The sequence below is a fragment of the Microcebus murinus genome, chromosome 13 (assembly GCF_040939455.1).
Source record: "Microcebus murinus isolate Inina chromosome 13, M.murinus_Inina_mat1.0, whole genome shotgun sequence".
NCBI classification, from domain to species: Eukaryota; Metazoa; Chordata; class Mammalia; order Primates; family Cheirogaleidae; genus Microcebus; species Microcebus murinus.
In genome coordinates this window covers 72,364,315-72,377,882 of record NC_134116.1, presented here as the reverse complement: position 1 = coordinate 72,377,882, position 13,568 = coordinate 72,364,315, and the positions used below count along the sequence as shown (strand labels likewise).

At 34.5% G+C, this 13,568-nt stretch overlaps 1 protein-coding gene across 7 annotated transcripts in view; it reads left to right on the top strand.

The window, feature by feature from the left end:
• The window catches only part of PDS5B (PDS5 cohesin associated factor B), a 160,071-nt gene that overhangs the window by 129,136 nt on the left and 17,367 nt on the right, over window positions 1–13,568 (top strand). For all 7 annotated transcript variants that reach the window (XM_020290441.2, XM_076009501.1, XM_076009503.1 and 4 more), the window contains 6 exons: window positions 3,473–3,677; window positions 5,974–6,088; window positions 7,864–7,996; window positions 8,327–8,446; window positions 9,478–9,540; window positions 10,136–10,281. In XM_020290441.2, the coding sequence (XP_020146030.1) occupies window positions 3,473–3,677; window positions 5,974–6,088; window positions 7,864–7,996; window positions 8,327–8,446; window positions 9,478–9,540; window positions 10,136–10,281 (782 nt within the window). The remainder of the gene's footprint in view (window positions 1–3,472; window positions 3,678–5,973; window positions 6,089–7,863; window positions 7,997–8,326; window positions 8,447–9,477; window positions 9,541–10,135; window positions 10,282–13,568) is intronic.

Genomic DNA, 13,568 nt, shown 5'->3' with positions numbered 1-13,568 from the left:
TATTTATTTTTTGAGATAGGGTCTTGCTCTGTTGCCCAGACTAGAGTGCAGCAGCATTATTATAGCTCACTGCAACCTCAAACCCTTGGGCTCAAGTGATCCTCTTGCCTCAGCTTCCCAAGAATCTGGGACTATAGGTGTATTCCACTATGCCCAGCTAATTTTTCTATTTTTAGTAAAGATAGGGTCTCGTTCTTGCTGAGGCTGGTCTTGAACTCGTGACCTCAAATGATCCTCCCTCCTTGGCCTCCAAAAATACTGGGATTACAGTTGTGAGCCACTGTACCTGGCTGAGATTAATTTTTTAATGAAAAACCTGTTCATTTGTGAATATGTTTATGTTATGTTGATTTTAGATTAATTTTTTAATGAAAGGCCTGTTCATTTATGAGTACATTTGTGATATCTTGATTTTTACTCATTCAGTGATATTTTCATAGTAAATAATTGTATAATAAAGACTCCACTCCCCCATGGGAGTAATACTGGGGAAGGAGTGAGTTAACTTTAACTTTGTTGAATGGGAAGGTAGATAACAGAAACTATTTCTGTGAAAGCCAGATTGCTTCTTTAAAAGTTGATGTTTGGGCCAGGCCCAGTGGCTCACGCTTGTAATCCTAGCACTCTTGGAGGCCAAGGCGGGCGGATTGCTCAAGGTCAGGAGTTGGAAACCAGCCTGAGCAAGAGTGAGACCCCATCTCTACTAAAAATAGAAAGAAATTAATTGGCTAACTAAAAATATATAGAAAAAATTAGCCAGGTGTGGTGGCACATGCCTGTAGTCCCAGCTACTCAGGAGGCTGAGGCAGAAGGATCGCCTGAGCCCAGGAGTTGGAGGTTGCTGTGAGCTAGGCTGATGCCATGGCACTCTGGCCCAGGCAACAAAGTGAGATTCTGTCTCAAAAAAAAGAAAAAAGTTGGTGTTTGGTATTATAATAAGCTTATAATAAAATTCAAATTAAATGAGAGATATACAAAATAAGGACTTAAAGATAAGGGCAAGGTATTATGACTGAGGTTTTTAAAAAAACTAAATGATCATTCTAGATAGAAGAAATAGTGTAAATAAAGTTACATTAATGTGAAACACACCGCACTTTGCGTTAATTGGCAGAGTGTAAGGTGTGATTATGAAGGTCTTCATATGTCACTTAGAAGTGTTTGAATGGTAATCTTTAGACTATCATAGATAGATAGATAGAAAGAAAGAGGAAAGAAAGAAAGAGAGAGAGAGAGAAAGAGAAAGAGAAGCATAGTATATGTACAAGTACTCTCCTCAGTTTCAAGCTTCCATTGGGGGTCTTGGCATGTATCTCCCATAGATAAGAGAGGAGTACTGTAGTTGAGAAAAATTCTGATCATCTGTATGCCAGGTACCGTATTAGACTTAGAGAGACAAAGATAAATAAAGACATAGTTCTTGTCTTCAAGGAACTAGCACCAATAGGTAAGACAGACATAAACCAATCATTTTCATACTGTATACTAAATGCTATGCTGGAGATATGTACAAAGTGCTAAGATAGGACAGAGGTGGATGCAGGACACAGATTACACACTGCTTTCTGGCAGGTATATGAGCTGTGTTTAAGGATGAGTAGGAGTTAGCTAGGAGAGTAGGTGTGAGTTTAGGAGAGAGGACTAGTATGAGGTAAGCGGGTATAGCAATAATAAATAACTTGGTTTAATTGTAGAACTAAAAGTAATTTGGTATTTCTGAGGGTAACTCCAGAGTTCCCTCCCCACCCCTCCCCTCCTCTCCTTTCCTCTTCTTTCCTCTTTCTGTGTTCTTGTCATTCTTTCGATGATATGTTACTATGTCTCCCTCAGCCTCCTGAGTAGCTGGGACTACAGGTATGCACCACTATGCCCAGCTAGAGTTATGCTTTTACTCTGAATAGTTTTTTCAGATAGAAAACTCAGTGATAGAACAAAAATGTATAAATTGGACAGCAGCTTTATCTTGCTTAGTAATGACAAAGCCATATATGAGGTAGTGTTTAAGCTTTAATTTTTTATTAGCCTATTAATTATGGAATGTCCAGTTTCCTTAAGTACTAAGTTTGATGGTTGATATCTCTGACATTACACTTTGACACTTCTTGTTTTATTTCAAAGTTTTTTTAGAGCAATTTTTGTGAAATCATGGATAAGTGAAAATTTGTGTTATTTTCGAATATGAGTTCTGTCGTGAAACCAGTGCAGTGCAGACACCTTGAAAGATAAATGAAGTGTTTGGGAAGGATGTGGCTACACATAGTAGTATGTCGATGGTTTGAGAAATTCCATTCTGGTGATTTTAATCTTGAAAATGAGCTACGTACGCGACCTGAGACCAAGGTGGATAATGATGAGCTGAAAGCTGTAGTGGAAGCGAGTCCATCTCAACTGATGTATGAATTAGCAGCAAGGTTTGACTATTACTACAGTATTGGACCATTTGAATAAAATGGGCAAGGTTAAAAAAGAAGCTGGATAGATTGGTTCTGCATGAATTAAACAAGCATCAGAAGAGAAATCATGTCAAAGTTTGCCTCTCTTTGCTGTCACCATATAAAAGTGAACCATTTCTACACCATATTGTTAAGTGTAATGAAAAATGGATTCTTTTTGACAATTGCAAGCATTCAGCATGATGACTGGATAAAGATGAAGTGCCGAAACACAGTCCAAAACCGAATAATCATTAGAGAAAGCTAATAGTGTCTGTTCGGTGGTCTAGTGGTAGTATTAGCCACTACAGCTTCATGAAACCTGACCAATCGATTTACAGTGATGTCTACTGCAACCAATTAGATGAAATGATGCTAGCCATTAAGCAGCCAACATTGGTCAGTAGAGATAGGCCAATCCTCCTGCAAGACTGCATGTTGCAAAAAACAACACTGCTCAAACTACAGAAGATAGACTTGGAAACTCTGTCATCTGTTGTATTTACCAGACTTTGAATCACCTTCTTCCAGGCTTTGGATCACTTCTTACAAGGAAAAATATTCAGTTTTTAACAAGCTATGGAAAATGCCTTTCGCGTTTTTGCTGCTGGCATAAATGAGCTACTATTAAGATGGCAAAATTGTGTCAATAGTTTAGGCACAAACTTTGATTAATCGTACTGCTTCTTATTTGAGATATAATAAACTGTACTTTTGATTTGAAATCAGACATTTCATATTTAATGACCCAGTAGTTTACTTATATTGGGATGGATGTATGTTTACCAGTATTTTCTGTTTTAAAAGTACATTTATTTTCTTACACATGTAACTGATAGTTATTAGGGCCTAGGTGAATACTGCAGCTTTGAAATTAACTTGAGTCACAACATCTCACTCTTGTAAGCAATGAAGCAACAATTGTAGATTAACTTGCTGCTGTTTACCTTTCACTTTACTTGATATAGCAGATTTCATATTTGAAGTTCTTACTCTTTGCTGCCATGTAGATAATATCTGGAATAATTATATCTTTACAGGATGAATGCTATCAAGTAAGACAAGTATTTGCTCAGAAACTTCACAAAGGCCTTTCCCGCTTACGGCTTCCACTAGAGTATATGGCAATCTGTGCACTTTGCGCAAAAGATCCTGTAAAAGAGAGAAGAGCTCATGCTAGACAATGCTTGGTGAAAAATATAAATGTAAGACGCGAGTATCTGAAGCAGCATGCAGCTGTTAGTGGTAAGCATATAGGAAAATGAAAAGTGTACTTTTTCAACCTAACAGTTGTAGTTTTATAGAATACAAAATGATATACTGTTATTTATTGTATTCTAATTGGCACTCATTAAGAAGTTACCATTTTTCAGTAACTGTTTCATTCAGTATAGGTCATTTTAAAGATATAAATGTATGAGTATTTAAATATCAACCTGTGTCTCTTTATGTAAATGAGTAAATGGCCAAGGAAAATAGTGACATTGGAGGTACTTTTAATAGAATAGTAAAATTTGTATATTTATACAAATTATCCAAGTACTATATTTTAGTTTAAAAAAAGTACAAGTCTTTGATCTTTGCTGTTTTTTTCTCATCTGTAGCTGACATATCAGTGCTTGTGTTTACTTTTCATCTGCTCACTTTACCCCATCGAGGTTCATTGGTATGCCTTATGACTTCTATGACTTGTTTAACAAACAGCATTGAAATCCATCCACTTATCCAAGGCAGAAATCAGAGGCATTCTGCATACCTTCCCCCCCCCATCCATCATTGAATTCTGTTCATTCTTCCTCCAAATGTCTTAAACATCTATCCTCTACTCTCCTTCCTTGCTATATTTCACTTGGATTTTTGCATATACTGCCTCACTGTTGTAAGTGTTCCCCTGTGTTCTCCTGCTTCTAACCCCCCCACTCCCCACTGTGCCACATGGCTGTCAAAATTATCCTTCTAAAACAAATCAGATCATATCGCTTCCTTGCTTTAAATCCCTGTTAATTCTCCATTGCTCATAGGATAAAGTTGAAATGTTTAGCATGCTTAGTCTGAGTTTCATGCTTTTTCTCTGTCTGTTCCCTACAATGAACTCTGTGATCCATGGAGTCTAGATTACTTTAAATTTGTGCAGCCGTCTTTTTTCTCTGTTGTCAACTCTATTTCCTGCCCCTTCCAGACAAATGAACAAAAACCAAGGAGCATGGTTTGCACCTTTTGAATCCTTTAAAATACAATGTTGGTGTTACTGCTCATTGTGACCCTCTTTGTCTTCCTTTCTTCCCTTAGAAAAAGGTGATGGTTCTGCAGTCACATCCCACCTCTGCCATTTAGTGTTTATGTTTGGGATGGTTACTTAATCTGGGCCTTAGTTTCTTTATTTGTAAAATTGGTATAATTATACTCATTTCTATGATTGTTGTGAGAATTGAAAAAGTATATGTATACAGCATCTGTCATAATGCATGGCCCAAAGAAGTACTCAGTATGTATGTGTTAGCTATTCTTATTTTAGGGCACCTTTCACATGAAATATAGCTTCTGTCTCTGTTGGTGCTTTAGTATAAACTCTTTACCCATCTTATACATCTTTATATTTTTAGGTTCCAGTATAAGCCTAGAGCATAGTAAACACTCAATAAATATTTGATGGAAATTAATTTTAATTTCACTGAATTATGAACCTTGTTACTCTTTTTCTTTTGTGTCTGGCTTGAAATGAATGGTGTTATGCATAAATCATTCTCTGCAAGTTCAGCACTAGAAGTAAAGAAAATTTGATGCATTATTGACACACATGATATTATCTACCAGATTAAACATCTGGTTTTTATTTTTATTTTGAAAATAGGAAATATAAATGGACATTGTCCAGAATATGAATACAGTGTTTTTATAAATACATACCCTTTATTAAACTTAGTTAGGGTTACCATTCTGACTTCTCTAACAGAATATGCTAATCTCAGTTAACATATAAAATATTTGAATTTAAACTAGAAAACGTTTTTTTGTTATTTAAAATGCCCTAGAAACTCTCAAGTCTATTCCTTTGTATCTGTTCTTTTGTTACAAATAGTATCAAACATTACTTCCTAATTTTGTGCCCTACTGACTCTGAAAGATTTACTTTAAAAGTTTTTCATTTTGCTTAGCAGCTTACAAAGAGAATGTTAAACATAGGATTGCTCATGATAACAGAAAAAATAGATCTTATGTCTCTCAATCATGAATATAGTTTGTTTGGGTTACTTTGTCCATATGCATTTTAAAACTGAAATATTTGCCTTTGTAACGTCAGCCATGGTGTGTTTAGTAGGCATTTCAATAAAGGACATGATGGATGAATGAATAAACTGTATAATTTATCATGAACCTTAACATGGTATTTCAGTATATTTTTCTTGTAGCCATACTCTGATTAACTCTTGGGATACAGGAAATACAGTATGAAAGAGAGAGTGTCTAATATTTGGCTTTCTAACCTGGGTGTTTTTGTTTTGTTTTTTTCTTTTTCTTTTCTTTTTTTTTTCTTTTTCAGAAAAATTATTATCTCTTCTACCAGAGTATGTTGTTCCATATACAATTCACCTTTTGGCACATGACCCAGATTATGTCAAAGTACAGGATATTGAACAACTTAAAGATGTTAAAGAGTAAGAGTTTTTCCATCCCATTTTCATATTTTCTGAAAGTTGTTTTTTCCCCCTTAATGTTGATAATGGGATCTCAATTATAATTAGTTTATGGATGTAGTTCATTTCTTAGGTATTTAAGGTTCTTTCCTTTATTTGCTCTTTTTTATACCATCTCTTCATGTCACAGTTTTTAATGTATTTAATAATTTTCCAAGACTTAATTAAGCATAATTACTATATCTTAGTTCCGTTTCTCTACTCGTCTGATGTTTCTTTTCTATTGAAATAATCAATTAAAAGTTTCCATTTCATTTTTTATCTTTTCCTACTTTCTTCTGAAACTGTGTAGATTTTTATGAGTTGAATTAATAATCTCCTTTACCTGTGTGTTTAGTAAGCACATTTTTCTTTGTAGTAACTGTCTTCCTCCATAGGAATAGAGAATGGTGTAATAATGGGCCAAGTTCGTAACTAGGGAATTTCTCTCACTTAAGACTTCATTGGTGATTTTCTAATTAGAGTTTATGACATTTGTAATTCTTTCAGAGATTGTTGTTGAAATGCTGAAAACACTATAAACATGTCATGTTGTGGAATAGGAGAATATAGTAAGCATGAGTCCCTGGTCCTCTTTGTTACAATAAAAGATGACTGTTGTGGTTTTGAATCAATTAATTTATTATGCCTTTAGCTTCCTATTAAAGAAAAATAATTCTTACTTTCTTAATTTATAGAAATATTTTTCAGTTAAATATTTGAGAGGTACCTCAGGAGAATAAAGTCAAATTACTGATTACTTCTCATGGCAAGAGAAAAAGCAATTACTTTTTTTTGCCACAGTTTCCATTAAAAAAAAATAAAGCAATTAGTTTTCCCAAAATGAGTTCTGTGTTAGAGCGATTATAACTTATAAAAACTTCTAGCCGCCTCTCTCTATCAGAGAACATTGGTGTTTTAAAATAAAGAAAATACCTTTTAGAATTTACTAGACATTTTAGGCTATATTTCTAAATTGCCCCAATATAGTCATGAGTAGTCTCCATCTATCAGAGAGCCACTCTAGAAGAACATATCCTATTCTTGAAATTTTAAAGGTTATTTTTTCTGTTCTAGGATAATGCCTTCCTTCACATTTCTTTCTCTTCCTTCTCCAGTTACTTTTTTCCTCTATATATCAACTATAATTGTCTGTTTCTGTCTACATAGTACATAGACAAAGCAGTTTTCATTTTTTATTGAATAGAATTTTATGTAATTAACTTTAAAACTATGCTACTCAAACTTTTTAATTTTTCCCTCATTAAGCAAAGATAGCATGTGTAGTTGTCAACTATGACTTTTTCCTCTCTATTGATGAAGATTCTTAGCTATTTAATAAAGTGGTTATATTCTCTTGAAGACTTCCCATGAGGACTACAGACGGTCTTGCATATCCATGGCCTCACTTGATTCATTGCACAACTATTCTTTTAGGCAGTCTTCACTTCTGGTCATAGCCAGGGGTGAAGATGACTTCATTCTTCCCACTGTTTATGTTTCTTTTTTAACCTGCTTCCTTGGGAAATTTAATGAAACTTTGAGAAGGGTCTTAGAAGCTTACATCTGCATTGCTGATGTGTTGTTATATGTATGTATGACATATCCTTTTTCCCTGCTGATTTGTAGCTGTTTATTTTAAATTTTTTTCTCCTGTTAAGAGTTATAATCTAGGTTCATTGTATTTATATTTAGAATTAGTTTGTATTTAACAAAGGTTATTTTTCTTCTATGTTTATTTTTTCTTGTTTTTTTAGATGTCTTTGGTTTGTTCTGGAAATATTAATGGCTAAAAATGAAAATAACAGTCATGCATTTATCAGAAAGATGGTAGAAAATATTAAACAAACAAAAGATGCCCAAGGACCAGATGATGCAAAAATGAATGAAGTATGTAGTTCTTTGTAAATAATTATGGTTCCATGTTGATTTAAACATTTGGGTCTAGGGTGTGAAGCAAATGTAGTATTTATAGACAATGTTAAATAATTTTTTCTATTAGTATTTCTATTAGTAGTAATTAGAATCACTAATATAGAGTTAGTAGTAATTTTATTAGTAACAACTAATGAAAACAATAGTGCAAGCTAAAATGCTTACACTGACTATTGCTTTCATTGGTTTACTGTTTAGACTGGATATATGTTCTAGAATTACTACTGATTTACAGAGTGTAGGATGCCAGCTTAAGTACCTAATTTTTAAAAAATACCATTGCAGAAACTGTACACCGTGTGTGATGTTGCCATGAATATCATCATGTCAAAGAGCACCACATACAGTTTGGAATCTCCTAAAGACCCAGTCCTACCAGCTCGTTTTTTCACTCAACCTGACAAGGTAGTTGCTTTAGAATTTGTGTAAGTTGAAATAAAATGCATTCTCAGCACTAGGTTTTGGGAAAATGAGGAAGTATTAATATCAAGAGTTGGCCCACTGCTGTTGACCTGGAAAGATTGCCATGAGTCTTAAAAATGTGGTTCAAGACCAAAATATGGGCCAAATTGGAGAATACAGATAAGGTTCAGAGATTAGTTAGGATGATCTAGTAGTGTTTATATTCAGTTTTAAGCCAGTCTAAAAGCACAGGCTAAAATGTGATTAAAATATATGGATTTGTGGATTAATGGCTATTGTCCAAAATGGGAAGGAGAATGCAGTTTAAAGTTAAAAGTCCTTAATGGGATATAAAATTGGTATGAGGAAACAAGTTTAGAACAGATACTGGAATAGGCCCAAGACTGTAGGAACACTGCAAGAGTGTTCCCAAACTACTCTCCCCAAAACTCAAGTGTTGTATGAGATGTAAAAAATATTTTCCACAGTCCTTCTTACTCCCTCATAATTTATCTAATCCCTCATGATTTATCTGAGCACATTGCATAACAGAGTCTGGAAACCACCACTACCCTCTTCTGGTTTTGAAGCAAAATGCCAATTACAGTCTTACCAGTGTACAGGATTTGGAACAGCCTTGTCGTTTATTCAGTAGCTAAGATGGCTGTCTGTTTTAAAGCATTCCCCTTTGTTTGAGCAAGGTAACAGGAGTATATGTGGTCTCTTTCCTGGAGGGTTTTATTACAGAAGCAAGTGTTTTCTGATGTGCTCTTAGAGTGCTAGCATGTTAGCACTCGAATATGTTTTGTTAGCATATTGGAGTTGGTAGGAGGTTAGTTTAAGCTTATTAAAGCAGTTAAAATGAGTGACTGAAATTTTGTGTTTAAACTCATTATTTAGTTTAAATAAGTATGTACTTTATTATTCTGTACTTTAAAAGAAAAAACTGCTGTATGCTTTGTTGGCTTTTGAACCACCTCATAGATAATAGTGTGTTAATATTCACTGACTGCTTCTTTTTCCCTTGCTTGTAGAATTTCAGTAACACCAAAAATTATCTGCCTCCAGAAATGAAATCGTTTTTCACTCCTGGAAAAGTACGTTTTGAGAATCATTTTAATTTTTATGTGGTAGTTTATTTTAGTGTAAATATTGGCATATTTGAAGAAATATTATGTATTTCTTCAGAAATTTGTGTATCTTGAGGTAGAAAATATAATTATTTAGCTATCTTCCATTTACTAGTAAGCAATAATTATATTTACTAGATAGATGTAAGCCGAGATAAACAAACTTACTTTTGGGCTTGTATTTAAGCCCAAGGAGATCTTGTTCCTTAGATTTCTTATCCTAATATCAAGATAAAAATCTTAAAATACATAAGCATCATTTTATGTCCTTCTATAGCAATACTTTATCTGTTTTCATTGTTGACTATACATTATATTTGTTTTTACTTTCTGTGTAAGCCTTTTCGTCCAAATAAATAAGAAACTCAACTGTTATACTACATATATAGTTTTTAATTTGTTCAAGTGATGTTCAATTTATAATTCTTATTTTGCTTAAGGATTGGGACATTTTTTAATGATCTGTATGTGAGTAGCTTGATAGAGATGTTAATTATGGTTCTTTACATGTAAATTCTTTTGGCTTTTCCAAATAGAAAGAGATGTACATTTCTCATTTCAGCCTAAAACAACAAATGTTCTAGGAGCTGTTAATAAGCCACTTTCATCAGCAGGCAAACAATCTCAGACCAAATCATCACGGATGGAAACTGTAAGCAATGCAAGTAGCAGCTCAAATCCAAGCTCTCCTGGAAGAATAAAAGGAAGGTAAGTATTACATTTATTATTCTAGCAAGGCTATGAGATCTAAACTAATATAAACCAAAATATTTCATGTCAGCGAATGGAAATGAACACATTACTTTCCCATTTAACATTGATAGTCACAAAGTTCAGGTTTATTTGCTTGCTAATTTTGGATGGGTGCACAACCTTAGCTTTTCATACTTTAGCTTCTTGGGGTGATCTGTGTTAGTACACATAAACTAGTTTCTAACCTCAGTGTATAGAAATTGTAAAACTCTTATATTGTGGTATACACATAGAGTGGAAAACCTAGGCATTAAAAATGATGAGGTCTGAGTCAGTATGGAAGAGTTTCCACAACACATTATTGAGTGATAAAGGCAAAGTATATAAAAGAGCATTATGGTATCTTTAAGTTTTGAAAAAGGATTTATGTTCACATTTTTAATATATACATAGAAAGTTTTTTGAAGAATATACAAAATCTTACCAGTGTTTATGATAACCTAGTATAGGAGGGAGATTATACTTTTTGGTATAGTTTGAATTTCTTTCTACCATGTACATTTATAAACTCTTGTTTGTTTAAATAGTTTTAAAAATGATTCTTTTTTTCTTTTTAAGGAATAATAGGAAAAATAATTCACACTTTCACTGATTTTAACATAAGTGCTTAGGACACTATTTGTTAGCATGTTAGTATGGGGCTCAACTGCCACTATTTGGGGGTTTGCCAAGTTATTATGAAAGACTGCTATCTTTTGCATTGTGCATAACCAATCAGTAAAGAAAAGAGGAGCCAGGCGAGGTGGCTGTAATCCTAGCTCTCTGGGAGGCTGAGGTGGGTAGATCGTTTGAGCTCAGGAGTTCGAAACCAACTTGAGCAAGAACGAGACCCCGTCTCTACTATAAATAAAAAGAAATTAATTGGCCAACTAATATATATAGAAAAAATTAGCCAGGCATGGTGGCGCATGCCCTGTAGTCCCAGCTACTTGGGAGGCTGAGGCAGCAGGATTGCTTGAGCCTAGGAGATTGAGGTTGCTGTGAGCTAGGCTGACGCCAGGGCACTCACTCTAGCTTGGGCAACAAAGTGAGACTCTGTCTCAGAAAAAAAAGAGGAGACATTCTAAGCCTTACCAATTTGCTTGTTTTGAATAAATTTTGGATGATATATAGTATGATAGAAATAGAAGAGAAAATTACATCTATAGCTTTTATTTTGTTTTAAATTCCTGTATTAATCATAACTTTAGTACCTAATACCTAAGTGACCTTTCAGCTATATCACTGGGACATTTCCTAGCAGATAGTCTCATATGTAACATGACCAAAAGTGTTTCCATCAACTTGTTTTCTAAATTACTAGGTTTTCTCCTTGAATTCCTGTTATTATCAAAGGTGATCTGATTTACCCAGTAATCTAGTCTGAGAGTCTCAAAATAATCTTGACTCTTCATCTATATTTGTTTAGTTGCTAAGTTTTACCATTTTTTTTTCTATACAGTGTTTTGTATTTCTCTTTTTACTGTCATTTAGTTAATTTCCTTTCTTTAATTATTGTAGTATTTGACTATTTCCCTTTTATTCCTCCTGCAATGTTATGTTGTATCATTGCTAAATAATCTTTTAAAAATGCTAATGTTGTCATATTATTTCATTACTCAGAAATCGTAATTGGCTCCCTTATTTGCTTTCAAGATAATTGTAGTTTCACCCTTTCCTTATTTCCCATTGTTATTCAACATAAATGTGTCTTAATTTTCTTCCTGTACTTTTTCAATATTCTTTTCTTTAAATGTCTTTTCAACCTTTGACCAATCTCTGTTGTTACTTTTTTCCCTCTGAATTCCATCTGTTCAGTAAGACTCTTTATTTTGGAATGAGCTGGGTATGTTTGAGAGACCAGTTTGCTTGGAGAGTAGGAATGAGGGAAAAATGATAAGAGGGGAAGTTGAGAGGTAGCCAGGTTATGTTTGGACATTGGGAATCATGGTAAGAATTTGGATTTGATTTTAAATGCAACTGGAAGATACTGTCACAGAGTCTGGTGATCTAATTTGTGCTTTTAAAGAAATTTCCTGGACAATTTATGCAGAATGTGCTATAGAGGAGCTAGAGTTGACATAGAAAAACCAGTTAGGAGTTAGTTAATAGTAATTGAAGGGATAAAGAGGAAAGAAGATGGTAAATAGTCAAATTTTGGTTTTATTTTGATGTTAGATCCAAATGGTCTTCCTGATGGATTGGATGTCTGTATTTAGGGAAAGGGAGGATTTAAAGATGCATCTGGGTTTTTTTTTATTTTTAGCTGCTTTTGGCGCGAAAGATCGCATCTGGGTTTTTTACCTGAAAAAATTGATAGATGGTGATGCCATTTACTGAGAAATAGAAGCCTTGATGAACAATAGGCTGTGTGTTTATATGTCTGTTTGGGGGAGTTGAGGAAAAGAGGAATGTCCAAATAACTTTTGTCTGTGTTAAAGTTCAGGTGCTTGCTAGAATTTAAGCTGAAGTGTTAAGTAGACAATTGGATATGTGAGTTTAGAACTCAAGATGGTGGGCCAGGCGTGGTGGCTCATGCCTGTAATCCTGGCACTCTTGGAGGCCAAGGCGGGCGGATTGCTCAAGGTCAAGAGTTCGAAACCAGCCTGAGCAAGAGCGAGACCCCGTCTCTACTATAAATAGAAAGAAATTAATTGGCCAACTAAAAAATATATATATAAAATTAGCCAGGCATGGTGGCGCATGCCTGTAGCCCCAGCTACTCGGGAGGCTGAGGCAGTAGGATTGCTTGAGCCCAGGAGTTTGAGGTTGCTGTGAGCTAGGCTGACGCCAGGGCACTCACTGTAGCTTGGGCAACAAAGTGAGACTCTGTCTAAAAAAAAAAAAAGAACTCAAGATGGTGGACCAGAGATTGAGATTTAGGGTTCAACAATGTATAAATGGTTTTAAGAACCAGATAAAAATGAGACTACCCAGGACAAAAGCCTGGACCTTTATACCAGTGTGTAAGAGCATGTGCTGTTAATTCATTTAACAAGTATATATTGAGTGCCTACTCTATGTCTGGCACTGATTCAAGTACATAGTATACATTGGTAAGTACAATTGACAAAAGATTCATGCTTACATTCTAATAAGGAAAGATAGTCTGTAAATAATAAATGTAACAACTATAGTGTGTTAGAGGGTGTTAAATGCTACATACAGAGAGAAGAAAAAGTAGCATGGGGATAGGGCAGGTTGCAGTGTGGACCAGTCTAACTTACCAACAAAAAAGGTTTTAATTTGCTCCCTCCAGATTT